Source organism: Hyperoodon ampullatus (genome assembly GCF_949752795.1).
Source record: "Hyperoodon ampullatus genome assembly, contig: scaffold_368, whole genome shotgun sequence".
NCBI classification, from domain to species: Eukaryota; Metazoa; Chordata; class Mammalia; order Artiodactyla; family Ziphiidae; genus Hyperoodon; species Hyperoodon ampullatus.
In genome coordinates this window covers 184885-211996 of record NW_027640486.1, presented here as the reverse complement: position 1 = coordinate 211996, position 27112 = coordinate 184885, and the positions used below count along the sequence as shown (strand labels likewise).

Sequence of the window (27112 nt, the reverse complement as noted above, 5' to 3'; positions counted from 1 at the left end):
AATGACTGCATAATTATTTCCTAGATATTTCTTTTGTAGCACAGTGTCTCACATAACAGAAGCATGCTATTTAATGAATAACAACTGTTTAATAAAAAGATAATCTCTGATACTATTTAAAATAAAGATACTATAATTCCCTATTTTACAGTTTAATGCCAATCATTCCATGTTTAAATGTCATTTAAAATAGCGTATCTTCAACAAAATAATTGGAATGGTACAATCATTTTTTACAGGTCCTCTCTTACTCACCAAATCATGCATCTTCTCTATTCACCTCTTGGCTGTTTATAAAAATGGGTCTGACCTTTTGAAAAAAAAGTCAATATATCCTTTTGAAAATTTGATGAAAACTATGGACGCTTTCCCCCAAAACCACACATAATTACAGAAGTTTACACATAGATTCTAGGAGTGTTTAGATTTCCTGAAGCACATCCATTGACTCGTGGGTATGAACCCCAAATTAAGAAGTTACATTTTGGACTTCCCTGGTGGCACAGTGGTCAAGAATCCCCCTGCCAATGCAGGGGACATGGGTTCAATCCCTGCTCCAGGAAGATCGCACGTGCCACGGAGCAACTAAGCCCATGCTCCACAACTACTGAGCCTGCTCTCTAGAGCCTGCGAGCCACAACTACTGAGCCCAAGTGCCACAACTACTAAAGCCCGTGCACCTAGAGCCCGTGCTCCACGAGAAGCTACCACAGTGAGAAGCCCGTGCACCGCAACAAAGAGTAGCCCCTGCTCGCCGCAACTAGAGAAAGCCCACGTGCAGCAACAAACACCCAATGCAGCCAAAAATAAATAAATTTATAAAAAAAAGAAGTTACATTTTACAATATATCCCTGCATATAAGTATATCCATATCTGTATGACTGTATCTGAGACAAGCTCTATGCACACAGTATTGTTCAGTTAAATTATGTTACTGTATAATCTCTGCTAAGAGTCAAGTTTCATGCACACATCTGCTGTTTTAGACTACTGGAATCTCATTTGGCCCCCTGTGGTATTAATTTACTTTATAATAAATTACCCATACACTGGGGAATCAAATTTGATTATAACAAACTCCGTTAAGTGGTAGAGGTGAGATGGAAGCAAGAGAAATGTGAAACCCCAATAATCCTAAAAGTTTAAGCTGAGGCAAGGGAACATAAATGTGAATCAGTGGGGAAAAAAAAAACCCTACAAAAATATAGGCACAATGGATCTCTGTACTAGAGGATGTACTAGGTCCATACTTTAGGAGCCACAGATGGAACAGAGTTGTAGATAAACAATTGAAAAGATATATAGGGAAAAGTGCCTCCAATAAAACTGAAAAACTTCCAAAGCATCTGACATCCTGAGAGTAGCTGGATTTTTATTTCCAAAGACAAACCACTCAAGTTGCAACGTGTAGACAAAATTTTGTGAAGAATTTCAAAGTATACTTTCACATTAAGGAACGTACGCATCCCTCTTCCATCTCACAGAAATAAACCTTGAAAATATTCATCAAATTCTTCTTCCCTGTTTAAAAGAAAAAGTATACAATTTGATTAAATCAACAATTGGAGAAAAAATTACTAGGTGACACATTATATGAGATTAATAAAAATAAAATATTTTAATCCAACATATTTGCTGATTCTTTTATATAGCAATATATTTCATGATTCAGGTATCAAATAATTCTTGGCTTCTAAAATAATCATAACTATACCAAGACTGATTAAATTGAAAATGCTGTATATGTTGGCACGTCTCCCTAAATGTACTTACTACCTAAGATTTTACTTTGAAGTACTTTGTGAAATGTCATTGCTTCTCTTTACTTTTTGGTTAACTTTATAGCTTATTCTGTTCATTCTCATTTCAAATTATAGCCTGATCAAAAAATGAATGAAAAAAACTATTTTAAGGAAAAATACAAGTCTTACTCCTAGGAATAGGGAAAATCTGCTTAGGCTGCAGATTTTATTACTCTGAGAAGAGTAAATATGTATCTGTAGCAGTGAAGATTATGTCTAAAACAAAGAACAGAACTCTGAAAGGAGATATTAAACTATAATGTGTTAAAATATTATGAAAATTATAAAGTACTAAATAAATATTAGTGCTAGGAGCCAGAGTACTACAATGGAAATAGCACAGGTTTTCAAGTCAGTGTTTTTTAAGTCCTAGCTCTGTCAGTTATTTGCTGAGCAAGCAAGTTATTTAACTTCTCTGGGCTCAGTTTCCTTATCTATAAAATAAAGAACATCACATTTCCTCATAGAGCTGTTCTAAAGATTAAATGTATGTACAATTGCTTTTCTCCCTTCTGGGAACAGAGAATCAAGCTGGACAAACTCTGTGTACCAGTCTCTTCAGAAAATGTTCTTTTAAATCAGAGATTCACAGTGGGACTCCATCATTTGGCTTTAAATAATTGTGAATGCATACAGCCACCACAACCATGTTCAAATTTTTAAAAGATCAATTCCAGAATCAGATGAAGTTGATTTAAAATTACCTACAATTTGGTATTCTCCTGGCTACTGTCCCTTTTCCCAAGCATGACAGCAAAATGCAGTAGACTTTTTTAAACTGTAGTAAGAACTTAAATATATGAAATTAGCTGAATTTCTGTGTGAACTTAGATGTCAGTACCTGATGTCAAGTTTTTATAAGGTCACAAAGAGCTTTGGATTATGAAACCCCTCTTAGGCTTTATTCATGTATCTTTACTGCCAAAAAGGTGAGTTGACTCCAAGACCTATTCTGTCATTTTCAGCTCTTCAAGGGAAAGTTATATGGTCAAAAGTTCAGTTGATAGTTTTACTAGGATAGCGATACCTTTTTTATAATCTGATCTATAATGATGACTCATTTGGGAATTCTTTATTTGAATGACAAAAATAAAGGTTAAGGTCATAGAAAAAACTTATCTTTAAAAAAAAAACTTTCCAACACACCTGAATTCTATTACACTGAGAACATATTTTATAATTAGCAATGTTTTATAATCAGCTTAAATTAGCGAATTATGATTGATTCAACAGGTCTCTTATTATGAACCAATATGCCTAGAGTAACAAAATGGGACTAAAATTTATTGAGCACTTACTATGTTGGTAGGTATTGTGCCAGACCAGGTGCTTTACATTCTTTATTCTATTAAATCTTCACAATAAACTCTATATAGTAGGTATTATTTTATCCCCTTTCAACAGATAAAGCTCAAGTGGTGAACATCCCAGTATATGAGAAGAACTGATAATGTTCCAGCCTATATGCAGACAGCTCTTCCAACCAATAGCAGAGAACAATGCATGTGTTGACTTGTGTATCTCTGGGGGCTAAGGTGGCTGTTGGCAAGAAAACTTTTACACCTGTATATATCTTCAAGGGGCTCCCCTGTATAGGTTTATGATAATCAGAATATCATGGATAGGCTGCTCTGGAAGCTAGTAAACAGCATCTCTCTGAAACAATAAAAGCAAAAACTAGGGGGTCATCTGTCAATGTGAGCTGAGGCAAGATTTACTCACCAAGAGGGAGCTGGACAAGTTGGCTGTTTATGGCCATAAACAATGGCTGGGAATAAACTCTGACCTTAGCAGGCTAGGTGGTCCTTGGCTTTAAAAAGACATTCATGATGCTAAGTTTTTCATTAACTGTTATCAAAAATGGCTGTGGTCATAGCTTCCCAGACTGATGTAGAAGGTATGCATTATCATTGTCTATTAATACTATTATCAGGACTTACTGTGATTTTTCATCTGTCTCTGGTAGTGGGCCCTTCCAAAGTTCAGATTCTGAAGTACTTCCTTCCTCATCAGAGCTTCCTGTTCATTTAAAAGAGATTTTTTAAAAATGTGCACATTACATTTAAAACACATTTTGAACTACCCACCAATGCAATTAAATAAATTCCAGATTTACCTGTGGTTTAGCTTCAACTTTTATGGCTCTCTGAAAATTTAATGCACTTTTCCAGACCAATAAATTCTTTTGAAAAATAATAAGCTGATATATACCAAAGAGCCTCAGCAAATAGACCATGGATTTAAAGTCTCATGGGAAACTTCTATAAGTTATACTGAGTTAAAGTAACAATTCCAATATTAACTCTATATTATAAAGGAATTATCTCTTGCAATAGTGTCTTTAATTTAGTTTCTTATTTTTATTGATCATACAAAAGACATGCAGGGTAAGATTTTTGTAGAGAGTATTTACATTAGGATCAAGACCTTAAGAACTGAACTAGTATATAGGACTAGCTAGTTAAATTATGAAAAAAAATTTGTCAGACTTAAAAAAAAATTAATGCTGATTACATTAATTAGAAGAAGTCCATTTCAATGAAGAAACAGATGTTCTCATACATTGTTAGGAGTAAATACCATTTTCTTGAGGAAAATCTGGCAATATATATCACTTTAAAACATAGATACTCTTTGACCAGCAATGCTGCTTTTAGGAATTTAATTATTTAGTTAGAATAAACGAGCACGCAGATATATGTACAAAGATGTCCATTGTATAACAACAACAGCAAAAGAAAACAAGTTAAATCCCCACCAATTAGGGATTAAGGCTTGGTTAAATAAATACTATACAGCTATTAAAAAAAAAACCATAGCACACCTGAATTACCATAGAAAAATGTGTATGCTATATCAAAATTTTTAAAAGTTACAGAAAGCAGGCATAGTATAATACAATTTGTATTAAAACATTATATCTACATATAGATATATATATTATTATTTATATATGTGTGTGTGTATATAAATAAATACACACACACACACATATAAATAATAAGTTTGTAAGGATCAACCAAACTTAACAGTGATTATATTACCTGTGGGCCTGGGATAGTTTTACTCTTTAAGCATTTCCAAATTTTTTTGTATTTTAAACAATAATCATGTATTACCTTTAAAGATCAGTAAAAACAATATATTTTATTTTTAAAACATAACAAAATAGACATGTTTCAAATGAATCGCCCTATATTAGTCAACTAAAAATTATCAAATACTGAAACATGTATTATGAGACAATAAAATTATATGCCACAAAGTAATTATGTTAGCAAATAATTCCTCTCCAATAATGACCATTAGTCTGGAAAAGAAGTGACACAAATTTGGCCTGTCAATACAGAATGTACCTTAGTTAAACACAACACAAAAATAAAACAGTACTGATTTGCCATGGTGGTTCTAGCCTTTTTTCCTGTTGGACTTTGATCCTTGAATCAACGTGTATGTCTGAACTTTGGTCCTAACCGAATCTATTCTAGCACAAATTCTAACAAAAACAGCAAATAAATAAAAAAGGGAATGGGGGTTGTGCTTCTAACAATCTACACACAAAGATGATAAAATTACAAAGCTCTGGGAATAAGATTCTCACTCAACGACAGCCAGCACTGGAACTGCCAGTGTCCCAAACTGAATATGCGAAAAGAAAAAAGTCTTCTGCTTGGGACTTCCCTGGTGGCGCAGTGTTTAAGAATCCACCTGCAATGCAGGGGACGTGGGTTCGAGCCCTGGTCTGGGAAGATCCCACATGCCGCAGAGCAACTAAGCCCATGCACCACAACTACTGAGCCTGCGCTCTAGAGCCTGTGAGCCACAACTACTGAGCCCGCATGCTGCAACTACTGAAGCCTGTGCACCTAGAGCCCGTGCTCTGCAATAAGAGGAGCCATCGCAATGAGAAGCCTGCGCACCACAACAAAGAGTAGACCCCTGCTTGCCACAACTAGAGAAAGTCCGTGCGCAGCAACGAAGACCCAAGACCGAACGCAGCCAAAAAACAAAAACAAAACAAATAAAAAGTCTTCTGCCCTTATTTTTATGAATATTCACTAACTGAGATAAAGAAAGCACAGAAAAACTAATTAGGCCTAGTAAAGTTATCACCATGGTGTTATCCTGTCAATGATGTCAGAGAACAAACCTACAAGGCCTTTGAAAGTGGGCAGCTAATTTCAAAAGGCCTTACAACCACCTGTTTTCTTGTTCCCTCTCAAGAGTACTGCCCACATGCCAGCTTTCCTACACCAGTTTTCTGACAACAGACGATCCAGTTTTACTAAAAAGTACAATCAGTTTAGAATAACATTATAAAATAACTCTCTTTGAAAGAGGACATGCTGGGCTTCCCTGGTGGCGCAGTGGTTGAGAGTCCACCTGCCGATGCAGGGGACACAGGTTCCTGCCCCGATCTGGGAGGATCCCACATGCCATGGAGCAGCTGGGCCCGTGAGCCATGGCCGCTGAGCCTGTGCATCCGGAGCCTGTGCTCCACAACGGGAGAGGCCACAACAGTGAAAGGCCCGCATACCGCAAAAAAAAAAAAAAAAAAAAAAAAGAGGACATGCTGAAAAATTGATCAAATATCCTCAGAGAATCAAATCTACAAGACTGGATTACATGACCTTTAAGGTCCCTTACAACTCTATGAATCTATTAATATTTAACTACGAATCTAAAATACCTAATTCCAAGAGGCTGACAATAACTACAAATCATTTTTTTGATAACTGCTACAACCTGCCAGAGGTGGAAAGGGTGCTGCTAAGGAAATAACATTTAGAACAATGGGCAACACAAAATGATGCTTGCATTTGTATCAGTGTCAAATCTACACAGTAATTATTGACAAGTGGGGATCAGAATTTAATGACTCTGTACTGGAAGGGGAGCTTGGAGGTCCAGCCCTTATCCAATGAATGAACATCTTACTGTAATACTTCCAATAACAACTGGCTGTCCAATCTAAACACCTCACTACTTCCTGAAGCAGCCCATTCCTCCATTCCTTTCTTCAGATAGTTCTAATTGACAAATTTTTCCTTAAATTAAGGCAAAAATCTGTCCTTGGACTATTTTTATCCATAGACTCTAGTTCTGCCAACCAGCCACCAAAAATAAGTCTTCTACATAGTAGCAGTCTTGAAAATATCTACAGTTTCCATGTCTACCTCCTTACCCCTTCCCTTTTTCTTAAGCTAAACATCTACGGTTCCTTCAACCTTCTTCCTATAACAACATTTCAAGTTCTGACAACACTTTGGTTGTTCTATTCTTGACCCGCTTTAAGTTTTCAATGTTCCCTTTATTTATTTTTTATTTTATTTTATTTTTTTTGCGGTACACAGGCCTCTCACTGTTGTGGCCTCTCCCGTTGCGGAGCACAGGCTCCGGACGCGCAGGCTCAGCGGCCATGGCTCACGGGCCATGACTCACGGGCCCAGCTGCTCCGCGGCATGTGGGATCCTCCCAGACCGGGGCACGAGCCCGCGTCCCCTGCATCGGCAGGCAGACTCTCAACCACTGTGCCACCAGGGAAGCCCTTCAATGTTCCTTTTAGAATGTAATGCAAACTGCATATAATTTTCCCTATATGCTTTGAATAATGCAAGTAGGTCTATCATCTTGGTTTTTCTGGATATTACATACCTAAATAACTTGGTCTACTGAAGAAGTGGCAAGTCTCCAATTATGAAAACAATGGACAGGTCAGACTTTTACAGACTTTTGATCTGACCCACTGTGAAGAACAAACACAAAATCTAATGTCCAGTATTTTCCTTTTCTCTGATATAACAATAATAGTTACAGGTTATCAAAGACTACTTCATCATATATGACACATGCTTTGCATGTTTATTATTTCACTTGACTCTAATAATCCAATGAAGTCAAGTCTCTTTATACCCATTTTACAGATAGAACTGAGACACAGATCAAATCATTTAATGTGGATTTGTGTAATATATCTGCCCAAACTGAGGTATAAAGAGTGGACTAACGTTTGATTCACTGATGAACAGTTATTGATGATATAAGTAAAAGAGCAGACTCTGGAGTTATAAACCTGTGTTTAATCATAGCTCTGCCATTAACCAACTATTTGACCTTAGGCAATTTATGTAAATTCTCTGGATCTTGGTTCTCTTATCTGCAAAATGGGATATTATATGCCCATTACTACGATTAAATGAGGTATACAACTAAACCACTTGCGATTATGGCTGACAATCAGCAAAAGCAAGTTAAAATTCTTTTTCCCCATAGAAATTGGGTTTTTCTTTATGGATCTGGTGTAAATAATCCATATGTTAAATGAGGGTAAAAGGGTAACTGAATATTATCCAAATGGAAATGAAATATATAATAGAAACAGCAGAATTTGAGTTGTAAAATTGCCAAGACCACCTAAGACAGGTCACTGACCACCTGAGAAGATATCTGGGTTTGGCAAACTATAACAAGGTACATGTCCCCTGCTTGAAATGGTTCTACTTCAAGAACCAAGCTAAGCTAGAGATACTTCAGGTTGGCTACAGTATTCTCCTCTCCCTACCACTAAAAGTTTGACCTAGCTGAGGAGGGTGAAGAGACTTAAGATTATTTCTGGGAAGTAAGGGAGGTTTGATAAGGCTGGGGGAAGAACAGTGGGAGGGAGAAGGAAGGAAGAGCAAATGAAAGAATGAATGTAAACAAGTCAGTCAAGCCCTTTCCCCAAAAGATTTTTTAATAAAAATTGGAATTGGAGAAGGGCAGTGTTTTTTTTTTTTTAACATTAAATAGGCCTTCACACCTCTCACTGCAACATATAGTTGGAAATTGGCAAAAACTATAAAATTTCCCATTTTAACCTGTGTTTGCTTTCTAAAACTATATATACTTACTACCCCATCCTCAGATAGCTTAAGTCTATCGTCTCATGCCTGGCTATGTTCTATAAGCTGTCAGGAAACTTAACCTAATTTAGAAGAAGGAGCTACTGATAGATTAGGATTCACATGGGGAGAAAGGAAGTGTCAGTGCTTTAAGGACACTTCAAATATGTTGAAAACAAAATGGTATGAGTAAAATAATTCATAAGGAATATGTTGTATTCCTAAACTAGAGGAATACCTCCACAGATATCTCCCTCTTCATTAAATTTTTAAACAGTAAATATCTTTAAAATTCTATTTCTCTAAAATTTCTGATTACTGAGCACTTAAAAATTCTCCTTAAGAATTATATACTAAAATGTTAATAAAGTTTAAATTGAATGGTGATTTGGAGCAATTACTAAATATTTTCCTGAGTTTGCCACATATATATTACTTTAAAATCAGAAAAAAATTAATTCTTAAGTTTATAAATTTACAAGTAAGGCTAGAAGTCTCAAATCTCTAAATTTCTATAAATAAGTCCAGATATTATAACATAAATTAGGTATGTTATTGAACTACACTTTGTTAGACCCTATTTATTGCAAGTTCTTTAAGAAATTCTACATCGTATTACTGTTGAGATACAAGGTTACTGTTTGTTATATCACAAATGGATACCCCCTTTTATGAATCCACAGTAGATTCTGCTCTCAAAACTCCCTGGAAAAAGCTGAACACCCTGTGAGTTCTCTTTAATATTGTATGGGTACAATTAATCATTGTACTGGTGGTTTCCTTTCTTTGGTTTGGTTGTTAGGAAGAACAGTGACAAATCTATGATCTACTTTTGCAATTATGCAAGACTTTTTAGTAAATATTTGTCTGTATTAATTTTACCTCTAGCTTTACTTTCCTATTCTATCTTATTTTTCCATTATTTTGATTTCACCTTAAAAAATCTTATAGTATATATTTTTGTAAGTCATTGTGAATACTTTTTGGAATGTTGCAGGAAAAAGCAATAAAATTTGTAGCAAATATTCAATGAAATCCAATCTGATGAAAACTACAGGACTTATTAAAAACTGACCAGTAACAACCGTTGCTAACATTTGCTCTCTATGTACAAACCATATACTTAATTTGATCAATCAAAATCACCAAACGACAAGAGATCACTCAGTCTTGTGCAATATAAGCAACATTTCTTAAATTTTAATCCACCTCCCCAATTCTTTTTCTATCTCAACTTCATCCCTCTTGTTCTCTTCCTTCATACTTCATGATGTGAAGTTAAAATGTTTATCCACCGTATTTACTGAAAAAAAAAATTTATGCTCTTCTATACTTGACATAAGAAACTTTTAAGTGTTCTAATATGGGGAAGAAATACACTTTTGCTCTTTTTTCTATGATTTTTCTCACACAGTACAAAAACAACAAAAAAAATTTATATCAGAACAAGTCACAGTTTGTGGGAAACCTAAACTGTAAATAACTTGAATCTGTATACTTTTATTAAATAAAAACTTGATACTGTTGATAGAATTTTCTGATTTCATTGAGAGTGAATGTGCTGAAAAACAAAAACAAAAACAAAAAACCCAGCACTGTTTTGTCAAGAATCATCTTGCAGTGGTGTAACAGCTATAGCTATAACTGGAATTCTTCCCAATAGTCTAGCGTATAGTCTTGCAGGGAAGCACTTCACTGTCTTCTAATCTTTCCTGTTCCTTAGACTTATCTCCCTAATTAAAATGTTAGATTCTTTTAGGGAGGGGTATTTTATGCTCTTGTACAGCCTGGAATACCTAGCACAAAACATAAAAAATAATGAACACCTATAAAAAAAAATCTCATGTTGTTAGGACAAAAAAAACAACAAAAAACCCCTCATAGATTAGCTGCAATACAAACAATATTTTATCTACAGATGTTCAACATCTGAAAGCAGTTTACAAATAAATGCCTTTTCTTAATCTTTTAAGAAAAAAAGATTTTAAAAGTCTTTTAATCTTTTTTGAAGATCATGTACAGGTGAGAATTCTCTGTAATTGAAAATCACACAAAAATTATGTCATAAAACAAACATTTTCAATTCTATAATGGTTTACCCAGTGAGGGAAATGGAAAGAGAAAAAGTACTGAAGATCTATTAAAGTAATCTAAAAAATCATCATTATACAATCTCCTGCAGTAAGACCTCAGGGGAAATATTTCTGAAGGCTGCTAACTCAAAAAAGAACACAAAACAGATGGAGAGTAACAATTCCTCCAACCTCCCTGGACAGGTCTCATAATTAGCCCAAGTTGTAGCATGAATGGCCCCTTAAGGCCAGACAAGAGGGTGTGAGAACTACAGGGTAAAGATTCCAAAGGAAGCCAAGGCCTGGACTGCAACAGCTGCTTTATGTTGTTTCTTCACTCCTACTTATTTCCTAGTCATCAGAGAGCAAATAAAAACATAGCTAAACTTCCAATGGCAAAAGAAATGTATTCTTCTCTGTCATCTTCTCTGTCATGTAAGAACAATGATACCTGCTTCCAAGTGTCTATAGGTTAAAAAAAGGACACAACTGGAACCAGAAGGAAGAAGTTGTACGTTTTGGCTAAATGTTAAAAGAAACCTGCTAGCAATTACAGCTGTTTGAAATGTAAAGGAGTATTTTGGATAATGGGTTCCTTTTCCCTGGAGGTGTTGAAGCTAAAGCAGAACAAATAAATGATAAAGAGCAGTGCATCTTAACCTTTATTGTACATATGAATCATTCTGGGAACTTAAAGTGCAACTCTAATTTAGGAGATCTGGAAGGGTCTGGAATTATGCATTTCTAACAAGCTCCCAAGTGATGACAATGCAAAGGACCGTATTTTGAAAGGTGAAACCATAGAAAATCTTTTTGATCATGATTCCAGGGCTGATCTCTGATGTTCCTTTCAACATTGAGAAACTGGTTGATTTCACTGACTCACTCACCTAACATTTACTGAATGCCTACTATGTGGGGCAAGCACTGTGCTTAGGAACTGGGGATAGAGAATTAAACAAGTCACACAGTCCCTTCCTTCACAGAAAAATTATTCCAAGGGTGATATGTATTTCTAAAGGAGAGTGCAGGATGCTATCAGAACGTGCTAACAGGGACCTGATCTTGCCTGGAGGAGTGGGGTGAAGGGTGTCAGAAAAGGCCTATCCAAGGAACTGAGCTTGGGGGCAGGATGGAGGTGGGAGGGGCAAGATCTTGAACTTCCTGCCAAGACAATTTACCTAAATACCCTGTTCTGTTCACACCTGCCAAAGCAGACTGGCCCTCAAAGTCAAGCTTTGATCTTTCTTACATTTCCTCTCTATCCATTCAGCTATCTAGCCATCCAATTATCCATCCATCCATCCACTTATTTAACATTTTGTATGATGGTAACCTAAGGCTATCGGGGTTGATGAGATCACACAGGGAGAACAGAGAGAGAATAAAGAGAAGTTCTGTAAGAGCCTTGTGCAATTCCAACAAGGGTAAGATGGAGAAGGAATTATAGTCAAGAGGCTGAGGAGAGGCTGAAAAGATAGGAAAAAGATCAAGAAAGTAATGGTTCTGAGGAATGCCAACAGTCCAAATGCAGCTGAGATATTAAGCATTTATTAATTAGTATTCAAGTCTGGGCCAAATTAAGGTGGCCTGGCAAGAAAGTATCATATCAACATCAACCTAGTTCCAGATGATCGATCCCAGATGAGAAGATATTAAAGAGGTCTACATGGTTTTCCTAAGTTTGCTAAGATGTTGTCATTTTCTGCTTTATACCAAAGAAGCTGAAAAAAAGAACTTTATCCTGTGCTCTCTGCTATGAAAGGTGCTCTGAATAAAGAGTATATAAGACACAGATGTCTCAATTCCACTCTGCTTTGGTTTTCTATCTCTGAAGTTGCCCTGAAACAATCTTCAAGTCTTTCATTTTCTTATTCTTTATTATTTATGCCTTACACGTGCTAGTGGGGTGCTAGGGATAGAGCAATGAACACAGCAGACAGAACCCCTGTTCTCCTTGTGCTTTATGTAACTGTCATATGTGTAATGAAGGAAAAGTTCCAAGGTTGTGAAAGCATTATAAATGGGAGTCCTAATTTAGATTCATGGTCAGGAAAGGATCCCTGAGGAAGTAACATTTAAGCTTAAATCTGAAGGATGAGTTAGGATGGGACTGGAGGTTTTAGAGAGGAAGCAGCACCTATACAGTCCTTAAACAGAAAGAAGTTTGGCATTTTCTAGAAACTGAAAGGCTATGTGGGTGGAGTGTGAACGTAAGGTGAAGAGTAGTGATAAACAAGCCTTGTATGCTGGATCACATAGAGCCTTTGGGCTTTGTCCAGATATTGGTTATATCCTAAGAACACAGGAAATCACTACTAGATGGAGAATGGATTAAGGAGAGGGAGGTGGGATAACAAGACAGTGTTAGAATCAGTATGGATAATATAGTAGTAGCCTAGATGAGAAAACATGGTAGAGTTTGAACTAGACTAGAGAGAACATGAGACATACATACCCTGGGGGTAAAACTGATAGTATTTACATAAGTAACGAGAAAAAAAGAAGGCATCAAGGATAATTTCCTGCTTTCTGATATTAGTTTTTAGGTTGACAGAGGTATCATCTACCAAAATATAGAACACTAAAGGAAAAATATCTATAAGGAAGATCACATGCATATATATTATAATTTGAGGGGTGCAACCCCATCCCTAGTCCTGAGTATCCAGCTACCTAATTATCTGTTTTGGAGGTACTGAATAAACTTCTACAAGCAGGGATTAGTAGTTCTTTAATTTGGAATATGCAATGATTAACATAGTATCATACTAAGATATAAATATATTATATAATAGTAAATGCTACAAAATCCTCAGATATAATACACTAAATATTTTACTGGCACATGAGGATAAATAAAAATTTTTAAAAACTCAAATGAGATTCTCACACTTATTAATTAAAATTTATTTTGAAATTTGGAACATGATTTAGAGATAAAAAAGGTATTCTGTTTCAAATACCATTTCTCAATAAACAACAGAATATCAGTATTTTTCCTCTCAACATCTATCGATTTTACCAAGTCAAAAACTTGGCAATACATATACTTGAATGTATCGTGACATGTTAGAAGAAAAAAATGTACGTAAGAACATAACATATCTAATGATCTTCATAGCTGGAGCAAGGCAGCCCTCTTCTGTTCAAGTATTATGTTAACATAGGCTGGAATCTAATTCAATTTACCATTACCTACCTAATTTAAGTCCAATTCACTCTAAGTTATAGTCAATTTGACTCTACTTTATTATGGACTAAAAAAGCAACTAGCAATAACCTTCATAATAGCTAACTATGTACCAAGTACTATGCAAACTGCTTACATGCATTATCTCATTTCAACTTCTGAAAAATCCTATGACCTACTAGGTAAGATTATCATGACCATTTTACACATGAAAAAACTAAGGCTTAGACAGCTTAAGGACTGCTGAGGAAGAAGTAGCAGTTGACTTGGATTTGAATTTAACAGTTATTTTCTAATTGTATGTGCACAGCACCATGTTAGGTTCTGAGGACACATACATATCAACCTCTATCATTTCAAGAAGCTCATAAGCTAGTGAGAAAAATCACACAGACCACGATAATTGAAATCACAGTGTTACAACGTTAAACTGACTTATAGGTTATGTACTGATTTACAGTGTTCAAAGTGCCTTTCACATCCTTATTTGATTCTCCACAATAAGCACCAGCAGTACAGAGAGCAGGTATTCACAGCACCACTATGTACATGAGGAAAGTGAAACTCAAGAAATTCAGTGACTTGCTCAAGTTAACAAGTCTGTAAGTAACAAATCCAGAAATTAGAATGCTGTTGTAATATTATACCATCTGCCAAAAATGAATCAAAACCAACCTTGTTATTGAAACTCCTGTAAGTTACTGTAAATTCATATCTAAATTCTCCAACCAGTTTCCTTTCAACTACTATAAAACAGAATTCTAAATGTATTTACTAATTAAATTCAACATTTGAGACATATGGCAGATTATACTTCATGTTCACAAATATGAGTAAATATTTTATTTTAATTCCCTTTTACCTTTATCCTTTTTCTTAGAGGACTCTTCTACAGAAGATAATCTGGATTTTTTATGTGATGACTCTTCACAATCTTTTCTGGCTTTATCCTTTCTTTTTTTTGACTTGACTTCTTTTCTCCTTTATGTTGAACAATATAAAGTTAACTTTTTCAACTGAATTTTACAAAAAATAAAAATCAATGGGTAAAAAAGTCAAATCAGTTAAAGTACTCATTTTTAAAATGTAGTTTACATAATAAGGAACCCTTAAATGAGTCTGTAAATATTTTAGGTTAGTATATTAATTAAAACAATTCTATAAGATTATGAAGCCTGAACACTCTGAGACAAAGGATTATTTTTTATAAGTTCTGTGTACAAACCTTAGTAAATGTAAATCATAGTTTTACTCATTTCTTTTCTATATTCTATCATTTAGCCATTCTAAAAAAATTACAAAATCACATCTCATTTCCCTCCACATAATTCATATCTACCTACACTTTGAAAAAACACATACAACAAGAAGAAACCACTTTAACAGTCCTCAACCACCAGTAAATAGAAAATTCTTCTCTTAAGAATAAAGGAATACAGCAAAGGTATAATAGAATGAGGATGGAAAGGCTTACTGTTAACTCGTATGTCTACTTTAGACCACTTATCCTTTTACTGCTGTAGCTTTATCTCTTCTAGGCCAAGTTTACAAGGTTGTCAGTACCATAGCTGGCAAGCAACTGATTTTAATTGGTTAAGAAAAGAAACACTAAATAGGAAAAGGTGATAATGCTGAAACTGGGACTGGGAAAGAGGATGAAGAGACAACAGAGTGGATTACTTTCAAGAAACTTGCTTATCAGACCTTTCAAATTAAGATACACCAAATACTACAATACTGTTTAAGACAGTAATAACTTTTTGCCTCTTGTAAGAATAATTTCAAATTTGAAATGAAGCTCGAAACTCAAGGTCAAAAAAACATCTTTGGGGCTTCCCTGGTGGTGCAGTGGTTGAGAGTCTGCCTGCCGATGCAGGGGACACGGGTTCGTGCCCCGGTCTGGGAAGATCCAGCATGCCGCCAAGCGGCTGGGCCCGTAAGCCATGGCTGATGAGCCTGCGCTTCTGGAGCCTGTGCTCCACAGCGGGAGAGGCCGCAGCAGTGAGAGGCCCACGTACCGCAAAAAAAAAAAAAAAATCTTTGTTATCTTCCAGTATCATTGATAGAGAGGGGAAATCAAGTAATCTAAAAACTTTGCTAATTTTAAGAATTAAAAATTTTTTATTTATTTTTAATAGCTAAAATACTAGATAAGGCTCATTTAGAACACAGCTGATTTTAAATTAATATACTAATATATACATTTTATAAAGTTGCAGAATCTTACTGTTAAGACTTTCAAGTGTTACTCAGGACATGAAACTTGACCACTACAATCATGCCAGGTTACACAGATTTTGTCTGAACATCTGCAATGCCAGGGACTTCATTATGCTTGACTTACCATAAGCTAGACACTGTGTCAAGCATTTTATATGCATTTTTATTTAATCCCCACAATAACCTTAGTATACTCATTTTTTTTTTTTTTTTTTTTGCGGCACGCGGGCCTCTCACTGTTGTGGCCTCTCCCGCTGCGGAGCACAAGCTCCGGACACGCAGGCCCAGCGGCCATGGCTCACGGGCCCAGCCGCTCCGCGGCATGCGGGATCCTCCCGGACTGGGGCACGAAACCGTGTCCCCTGCATTGGCAGGCGGACTCTCAACCACTCCGCCACCAGGGAAGCCCTATACTCATTTTTTGAGATAATAAAATTGAGTCTTACAGAGGTTAAGTAGCTTGCCCAAGAAGAATAGTAAGTGGATTAGCTGAGAAGAATACATAGGAAAGCCTACTATCTATATAAACTGTACAATGCAGAACACTGATACTCCTCCCCCATTCAGTATGGCAGACACAGTCTAGCTCATTCAATAGGAGCCTGATTTTAACATCTAAAATGAGTATAGAGGTATAATCCTTTGTAAGAATGACAAACTCTAATTAAAACAATGCTTAAATGAGACATAGAAATCACTTTATGAAGACCTGCTTTACAATATAGTTTCTAAGAATATTACAGTATCTGAACACTGATTCCAAACCAAAAATTCTAGCACCTATCTACCACTCTGCACAGGCCTTCACATTTAAAACTGCTTGACTAGAGTTATGCATGACGAACTTCCAGTTCCCTGGTTTATGTGGTTATATGGTAATGGTGGATTTTATATACAATCAACTAATTAAACCATCAACCACTCAAGTCTACTTTAGACATCCAGTGCAGGTGACTACATCCAAGACTACTAAAATTAACAACCACATTTTAAAAGATCATATTACCTGTGATGAAAATTTAATTTAAAGGAACATTCTTGGCATAATCCTAAAAAAAAAAAAAAAAGAGTAACACCACAGAATTGCTAAATTTTAATAACTGCACTGCTACTTTACTTTTAATATCATAAATTGTCATTTTTCCTTACATTCCTTTACTGTAAGAGGGGAAACAAATAATCTGAAGAAAACAATCTGATTCTCTCCCATCTCAAAAAAATGTATATATATAATAAAAATTGTATTAGAATGCTTGAGAAGTTGAAAATATTCTGCCATTGCTTTAGAAAATGGTGCTGTCAAGTTATTCTAAAAGCAAACTGTTTCACAGGAAGAACTGTATCTCACATCAAAGACATCTAATAACAATAGTGTGGGTATAGTCATTTCCTCTGAAGTACTCTAAGAGTTTTCAACTGTAAAAGAACTTTCAAAAAAGTTCCTCTATTATGGTCTCCTTTTTGCTTTAATCTCAGTTCACACTAGTTGACTCTTCCTCATAAGCACTTCCAGGAAGAACTCAGACACCAAACTTCTTTGGTGTGTACCAAGTAGCATATGGGGAAATCCTTGATTTCTACCTGGAGTGGGCAGACACTCTAAGGGCACACGTATTTAGGAACCAGAGAAGGTTGTTAACATGATGCAGAGAAGAAGCTGACACATAAAAGACTAGCTTAGGAGAAAAAAAAAGAATGAGCAACAGATCCTAAAACATGTATATTAAGAGAAACTTTTGTATTCTGGGTTATAATCCTAAGCTTTTAAGACTGATATCAAGAACAATCTGCCCTCCTAAAATTTTTTCTTTATTGACAGTCAATAAAGTCTATACCATAACAATATGGCTATCAGCTAATGCGAGATTTTATATTGCCTTTTCTGATACTTTGCATCTCACTCTGCACTGGTGACATTCTCAAATTAATGGAAAGAGGTCTTCACTTCACGAATTACTGGTTTACCTTTGGCATTAGAACTATTTCCCCTAATGTCACTCTTGCAACTTTCAGAAGCTCTGAGAAAAAAAGAGTTTCCAAGAAGATATATTAAAATTTTTAAATTGAATCTTAAATTAGCCTATATATTTTAAAATCTAAATTACTAGATAAACTTTGAAGAAATCAATCATACCCCACCTAAAGTCAACTTACTTAATTTAACAAGCGCATTTCTCTTTTCACCATGCTCAATATAACCAAAATTAACTTCCCAACTCTTTAAGCCTTCTTTTTTATCACAATATTTATTTCCACAGCAAAACTGCCCTGCAAATAAAGGAAGGAATATTAGCTATGATGGCTGGTGACAATATTTATCTATACAATCTGGTATTACCTCTGAAATTTACTCAACATACATAGATAAGATACATGACATACATATATAAATTCCTAGCTCTATAAAATAATCATTAAAAAACTGACCACAATAATTGTGGTAAGTTCAACAATCAAATCAAATTGCTGAATGAACTGTTTAAAAAAAAAAAAAGTTCCAGAATTCTTTACCTGAGAGATAGTTGACTATCAAGTTGACTGCTTATATTAAGATACAGAGTTTTAGTGACTCCGTGTAAGGGAATCTTACACTTTGGAAGATGGAAGTACTAAAAAAGTGTACTCACTAACACCCTAAAAGAATAAGTATATTTTCCAAAGTACATGCACTTATACCTGGGACAATCTTTTTCAATATTTAATCATATTAAAATTGATAAAAATTGAAATTTTTAATATGGCATTTAAGTACCAGAATAAAATGACATTTAAAGCACATTTTAACTAGCATTTTGAGATTAAGTAGAATGAGTAATCAAACCTGATGCTATAAATTTTAGAATCACTTGACACTAAAATCAACGCCTTATTATCATATCCATTGTATATTAAAACCTTATGCAAAAAAGGACTAATATTGATGATCCAAGAGGGAAAAAAAAATAAACTACTCAACAATTATTAACTTTAACAGAAAAAGACAAGATCAAACTTATTTGCACAAACTAAAAAAAAAGCATTTATATCTCAATAATTTGCACCAACAGGAACTGACTTTTTTTCATAAAAAAGAAACTGTCAAAATGAATTTTGAAAATTACCAGTTCAAAGGCTGATAACTTTTCTAAATTGGCATTGTCTTACTCATTCCAAATAAATACTTCATTAAATCTGTATGTGTTTAGCAATGGCTCTACTGTTAAAAAAGCACCAAGATTCAATCACAGCAAATAGCTTTCTTTCCCCTTCTCAATTAAAACTTTTTTCAATTACATGAATTTAGAGAACGTCCATCAATTTTTTTTAAAGGCAGCATTACTTACTGTCACTTGAAAATTCCATTCAATAAAAGTATAAAAATTTTAAATTGTGATAGACATTTCAACAGTTGTCATTGTCTTAGGTAAAAGCAAAAACTAAAATGTAATGCTAAGAAAAGTTTAAAATAGCTTTAAAATTATTCTTTTTCCTTCTCCTCTATAGTACCTTTAGGGCTCATCTTAATTTATGGAAGATGTATATGAGCCATACTGACAGCATAAATGTTTAATCATTTAAAAATGAAACCTTTATTTTCAAAGATTTTTAAAAGTTTTTAGTTTAAAATTATTTCCTTGAACTTCCGGGTAAGATGGCGGAAGAGTAAGACGCGGAGATCACCTTCCTCCTCACGGATACACCAGAAATACAGCTGCGCGTGGAGCAACTCCTGCAGAGCACCTGCTGGGCGCTGGCGGAGGACCCCAGACCTCCCAGGGGGCGGGAGACTCCCCACGTGCCTGGGTGGGGCAGGGCGGAGAGATTCCCGCGCGGAGGGTCGGTGCCGGGCGGCGCTCGCCAGCCCGAGGGGCTTGTCTGCTCGCCCGCCGGGGCGGGCGGCGCTGGAGGCTGGGGCTCGGGCTTCGGTCGGAGCGCGGGGAGAGGGCTGGGGCTGGCGGCGAGAACTCAGCCTGGGGGGGGCTGGTGTGCCGCGGCTGGCCGGGAGGGAGTCCGGGGGGGCTCTGGAGCTGCCGAGGAGGCAAGAGACTTGTTCTTCCCTCTTGGTTTCCTGCTGCGCGAGGAGAGGGGATTGGGAGCGCTGCTTGGAGGGGCTCCGCAGACGGGCGCGAGTCGCGGCTGGGGGCGCGGAGCCCGGTGACGGGCGTGGGACGCTGGGGCTGCTGCTGCCGCCGCCGGGGGGCCCGTGTGCGAGCGCGGGTCGCTGTCCGCGCCGCCCTTCCGGGAGCCTGAGCGGCCCGCCGCTGCCGGGGTCCCGGGGTCCAGGGGCGGCTTCCCTGGGGGGGCGCGCGGCGCGCCTCGGGCTGGTGCAACGTCACGCCGACCTCTGCCGCTGCAGGCTCGCCCCGCACTCCGTGCCCCTCCCTCCCGCCCGGCCTGGGTGGGCCGGGGTTCCCGAGGGGGCTGCTCCTTTGACCCTTTCCTGTCTGGGTGGGGGGCGGACGCCCTCCGGCGGCCTGCGCGCAGAGGCGGGGCCAGGTCCAGGGCTGGGACCCGGGAGCTGTGGGAGCAGGGAGGAGGGGGGGAGACCTCTCCCAGCAGCCTCAGAAGCAGCGGATTAAAGCTCCACAATCAACTTGATGTACCCTGCATCTGTGGAATACATGAATAGACAACAAATCATCCCAAATTGAGGAGCCAGGAGTCAGTACTGTGCCTCTGAGGTGGGAGAGCCAACTTCAGGACACTGGTCCACAAGAGACCTCCCAGCTCCACATAATATCAAACGGCGAAAATCTTCCAGAGATCTCCATCTCAACACCAGCACCCAGCTTCACTCAACGACCAGCAAGCTACAGTGCTGGACACCCTATGCCAAACAACTAGCAAGACAGGAACACAACGCCACCCATTAGCAGAGAGGTGGCCTAAAATCATAAAAAGTCTGCAGACACCCCAAAACACACCACCAGACGTGGACCTGCCCACCAGAAAGACAAGATCCAGCCTCATCCACCAGAACACAGGCACTAGTCCCCTCGACCAGGAAACCTACACAACCCACTAAACCAACCTTAGCCACTGGGGACAGACACCAAAAACAACAGGAACTACGAACCTGCAGCCGGCAAAAAGGAGACCCCAAACACAGTAACATAAGCAAAATGAGAAGACAGAAAAACACACAGCAGGAGAAGGAGCAAGATAAAAACCCACCAGACCTAACAAATGAAGAGGTAATAGGCAGTCTATCTGAAAAAGAATTCAGAATAATGATAGTAAAGATGATCCAAAATCTTGGAAATAGAATAGACAAAATGCAAGAAACAGTTAACAAGGACCTAGTAGAACTAAAGATGAATCAAGCATCGATTAAAAACACAATAAATGAAATGAAAAATACTCTAGATGGGATCAATAGCAGAATAACTGAGGCAGAAGAACGGATAAGTGAGGTGGAAGATAAAATAGTGGAAATAACTAATGCAGAGCAAAATAAAGAGAAAAGAATGAAAAGAACAGAGGACAATATCAGAGACCTCTGGGACAACATTAAACGCACCAACATTCGAATTATAGGGGTTCCAGAAGAAGAAGAGAAAAAGAAAGGGACTGAGAAAATATTTGAAGAGATTATAGTTGAAAACTTCCCTAATATGGGAAAGGAAATAGTTAATCAAGTCCAGGAGGCACAGAGAGTCCCATACAGAATAAATCCAAGAAGAAATACGCCAAGACACATATTAATCAAACTGTCAAAAATTAAACACAAAGAAATCATATTAAAAGCAGCAAGGCAAAAACAACAAATAACACACAAGGGAATCCCCATCAGGATAACAGCTGATCTCTCAGCAGAAACTCTACAAGCCAGAAGGGAGTGGCAGGACATAATTAAAGTGATGAAGGAGAGAAACCTGCAACCAAGATTACTCTACCCAGCAAGGATCTCATTCAGATTTGATGGAGAAATTAAAACGTTTACAGACAAGCAAAAGCTGAGAGAGTTCAGCACCACCAAACCAGCTTTACAACAAATGCTAAAGGAACTTCTCTAGGCAAGAAACACAACAGAAGGAAAAGACCTACAATAACGAACCCAAAACAATTAAGAAAATGGGAATAGGAACATACATATCGATAATTACCTTAAATGTAAATGGACTAAACGCTCCCACCAAAAGACACAGATTGGCTGAATGGATACAAAAACAAGACCCATATATATGCTGTCTACAAGAGACCCACTTCAGACCTAGAGACACATACAGACTGAAAGTAAGGGGATGGAAAAAGATATTCCATGCAAATGGAAACCAAAAGAAAGCTGGAGTAGCAATTCTCATATCAGACAAAATAGACTTTAAAATAAAGACTACTAGAAGAGACAAAGAAGGACACTACATAATGATCAAGGGATCGATCCAAGAAGAAGATATAACAATTGTAAATATTTATGCACCCAACATAGGAGCACCTCAATACATAAGGCAAACACTAACAGCCATAAAAGGAGAAATCGACAGTAACACAATCATAGTAGGGGACTTTAACACCCCACTTTCACCAATGGACAGATCATCCAAAATGAAAATAAATAAGGAAACACAAGCTTTAAATGATACATTAAACAAGATGGACTTAATTGATATTTATAGGACATTCCATCCAAAAACAACAGAATACACATTTTTCTCAAGTGCTCATGGAACATTCTCCAGGATAGATCATATCTTGGGTCACAAATCAAGCCTTGGTAAATTTAAGAAAATTGAAATTGTATCAAGTATCTTTTCCGACCACAATGCTATGAGACTAGATATCAATTACAGGAAAAGAGCTATAAAAAATACAAACACATGGAGGCTAAACAATACATTACTTAATAACGAAGTGATCACTGAAGAAATCAAAGAGGAAATAAAAAAATACCTAGAAACAAATGACAATGGAGACACGACGACCCAAAACCTATGGGATGCAGCAAAAGCAGTTCTAAGAGGGAAGTTTATAGCAATACAATCCCACCTTAAGAAACAGGAAATATCTCGACTAAACAACCTAACCTTGCACCTAAAGCAATTAGAGAAAGAAGAACAAAAACATCCCAAAGTTAGCAGAAGGAAAGAAATCATAAAAATCAGATCAGAAATAAATGAAAAAGAAATGAAGGAAACAATAGCAAAGATCAATAAAACTAAAAGCTGGTTCTTTGAGAAGATAAACAAAATTGATAAACCATTAGCCAGACTCATCAAGAAAAAAAGGGAGAAGACTCAAATCAATAGAATTAGAAATGAAAAAGGAGAAGTAACAACTGACACTGCAGAAATACAAAAGATCGTGAGAGATTACTATAAGCAACTCTATGCCAATAAAATGGACAACCTGGAAGAAATGGACAAATTCTTAGAAATGCACAACCTGCCAAGACTGAATCAGGAAGAAATAGAACATATGAACAGACCAATCACAAGCACTGAAATTGAAACTGTGATAAAAAATCTTCCAACAAACAAAAGCCCAGGACCAGATGGCTTCACAGGCGAATTCTATCAAGCATTTAGAGAAGAGCTAACGCCTATCCTTCTCAAACTCTTCCAAAATATAGCAGAGGGAGGAACACTCCCAAACTCATTCTACGAGGCCACCATCACCTTGATACCAAAACCAGACAAGGATGTCACAAAGAAAGAAAACTACAGGCCAATATCACTGATGAACATAGATGCAAAAATCCTCAACAAAATACTAGCAAACAGAATCCAACAGCACATTAAAAGGATCATACACCATGATCAAGTGGGGTTTATCCCAGGAATGCAAGGATTCTTCAATATACGCAAATCAATCAACGTGATACACCATATTAACAAATTGAAGGAGAAAAACCATATGATCATCTCAATAGATGCAGAGAAAGCTTTCGACAAAATTCAACACCCATTCATGATAAAAACCCTGCAGAAAGTAGGCATAGAGGGAACTTTCCTCAACATAATAAAGGCCATATATGACAAACCCACAGCCAGCATCGTCCTCAATGGTGAAAAACTGAAACCATTTCCACTAAGATCAGGAACAAGACAAGGTTGCCCACTCTCACCACTCTTATTCAACATAGTTTTGGAAGTTTTAGCCACAGCAATCAGAGAAGAAAAGCAAATAAAAGGAATCCAAATTGGAAAAGAAGAAGTAAAGCTGTCACTGTTTGCAGATGACATGATACTATACATAGAGAATCCTAAAGATGCTACCAGAAAACTACTAGAGCTAATCAATGAATTTGGTAAAGTTGCAGGATACAAAATTAATGCACAGAAATCTCTGGCATTCCTATATACTAATGATGAAAAATCTGAAAGTGAAATCAAGGAAACACTCCCATTTACCATTGCAACAAAAAGAATAAAATATCTAGGAATAAACCTACCTAAGGAGACAAAAGACCTGTATGCAGAAAATTATAAGACACTGATGAAAGAAATTAAAGATGATACAAATAGATGGAGAGATGTACCATGTTCTTGGATTGGAAGAATCAACATTGTGAAAGTGACTCTACTGCCCGGAGCAGTCTGCAGGTTCGGTGCAATCCCTATCAAAGTACCGCTGGCATTTTTCACAGAACTAGAACAAAAGATTTCACAATTTGTATGGAGACACGGGGGACCCCGAATGGCCAAGGCAGTCTTGGGAACGAGGGATGGAGCTGGAGGGGTCGGGCTCCCTGGCTTCAGACTGTACTACGGAGCTGCAGTGGTCGGGACAGTATGGTGCTGGCACAGAAACGGAGAGATAGATCGGTGGAGCAGGATAGAAAGCCCAGAGATGGGCCCACGGACATATGGTCACCTTATCTTTGATAAGGGAGGCAGGAGTGTACAGTGGAGAGGGGACGGTCTCTTCAGTGGGTGGTGTTGGGAAAGCTGGACGGGGACATGTAGAAGTGTGAGATTCGATCACTCCCTAACACCATACACAAAGATGGGCTCAGGGTGGATTGAAGACCTGGATGTAAGGCCGGACACTGTCAGGCTCTTGGAGGACAGCATGGGCGGAGCACTCTATGACATGGATCACGGCGAGATCCTTTTTGACCCACCTCCTGGAGAAATGGAAATGGAGACAAAAGTAAACACATGGGACCTGATGGAACTTAGGGGCTTTTGCGCAGCAAAGGAAACCATAAACAAGACCAAAAGACAACCCTCAGAATGGGAGAAAATATTTGCAAATGAAGCAACTGACAAAGGATTAATCTCCAAAATTTATAAGCAGCTCATGCAGCTCAATAACAAAAAAACAAACAACCCAATCCAAAAATGGGCAGAAGACCTAAATAGACATTTCTCCACAGAAGATATACAGACTGCCAACAAACACATGAAAGGATGCTCAACATCTTTACTAATTAGAGAAATGCAAATCAAAACTACAATGAGATATCATCTCACACCAGTCAGAATGGCCATCATCAAAAAATCTAGAAACAATAAATGCTGGAGAGGGTGTGGAAAAAAGGGAACACTCTTGCACTGCTGGTGGGAATGTGAATTGGTACAGCCACTATGGAGAACAGTATGGAGGTTCCTTAATAAACTACAAATAGAACTACCATATGACCCTGCAATCCCACTACTGGGCATATACCCTGAGAAAACCATAATTCAAAAAGAGACATGTACCAAAATGTTCATAGCAGCCCTATTTACAATAGCCCGGAGATGGAAACAACCTAAGTGTCCATCATTGGATGAATGGGTAAAGAAGATGTGGCACATACATACAATGGAATATTACTCAGCCATAAAAAGAAATGAAATTGAACTATTTGTAATGAGGTGGATGGACCTAGAGTCTGTCATACAGAGTGAAGTAAGTCAGAAAGAGAAAGACAAATACTGTATGCTGACACATATATATGGAATTTAAGAAAAAAAAAAGGTCATGAAGAACATAGGGGTAAGACAGGAATAAAGACACAGACCTACTAGAGAATGGACTTGAGGATATGGGGAGGGGGAAGGGTAAGCTGTGACAAAGTGAAAGAGCGGCATGGACATATATACACTACCGAACGTAAGGTAGATAGCTAGTGGGAAGCAGCCGCATAGCACAGGGAGATCAGCTCGGTGCTTTGTGACCGCCTGGAGGGGTGGGATAGGGAGGGTGGGAGGGAGACGCAAAAGGGAGGGGATATGGGAACATATGTATACATATAACTGATTAAATTTGTGATAAAGCAAAAAATAAAAAAAAAAAAAAGGAAAAAAAATAAAAATAAAAAAATAAAATAAAATAAAATTATTTCCTTAATGTTCCTATGTAGTTTTCAGAAGCATTAACACTTAAAATGCAATCACCAATAAAGAGCTAATTTTATAGCGTGAGATGGTATAGAGATTAACACTTAAATGCAATCACCAATAATACAAAGCTAATTTTATAGCATGAGACAGTACAGAAATATTAAATTTTCAGAAAAATTTTATGAATAGATTACAATGCATAGAAAAAGCATTTACTGATTGTCTACCAAATGCTTGTTCTTTTTCTGTAAGACTAAATATTTGGGCTCAAACTCAGTGACTCCCTAAGAACTAGCCTGTCTAAAAATTCTATTAGGTTCAAACTAATATTTAATTTCTATCTGAAAAATGTGGATTTGGCTGGAATACAGTAATACCAACACATTATTCCAAAAATTAATAAAGTGAAAAATTCAAGTATTCATCTGTTGATAGTTTCCTTCCTAGGAAACTTTTAACTCTTTGAACATTTTCTACATTTTCTGCAATTGAATATCCTAGAAGCAAAAATTCTAAACGTAAAAACCGTTAAAGCATTATATGTTGAACTTTGTTAGCAATATATCATTAATACACCTTCTCTAATTTTACTTTGTATTTTGTAGATAATCACTTACTGTATATATTAGGAATAATCTTACACAATGACTTCAATAATATAACAAAATAACCTTATCCTATTAAAAACTAAAA

At 37.1% G+C, this 27112-nt stretch overlaps 1 protein-coding gene across 3 annotated transcripts in view; it reads right to left on the bottom strand.

Annotated features, from left to right (window-relative positions):
• Window positions 1-1321: 1321 nt before the first annotated feature.
• LOC307070120 (protein FRA10AC1) overlaps window positions 1322-27112 on the bottom strand; it is a 47004-nt gene continuing 21213 nt past the window's right edge. For 2 of the 3 annotated variants that reach the window (XM_079728705.1, XM_079728706.1), the window contains 5 exons: window positions 18324-18437; window positions 17176-17218; window positions 14812-14930; window positions 3744-3822; window positions 1325-1522 (listed from right to left, as the gene is read on the bottom strand). In XM_079728705.1, coding sequence (XP_079584831.1) covers window positions 1480-1522; window positions 3744-3822; window positions 14812-14930; window positions 17176-17218; window positions 18324-18437 — 398 coding nt within the window. In that variant the 3' untranslated portion in view covers window positions 1325-1479. Of the gene's footprint in view, window positions 1523-3743; window positions 3823-14811; window positions 14931-17175; window positions 17219-18319; window positions 18438-27112 lie in introns of all 3 variants that reach the window. The other variant, XM_079728707.1, reaches the window with a different exon arrangement.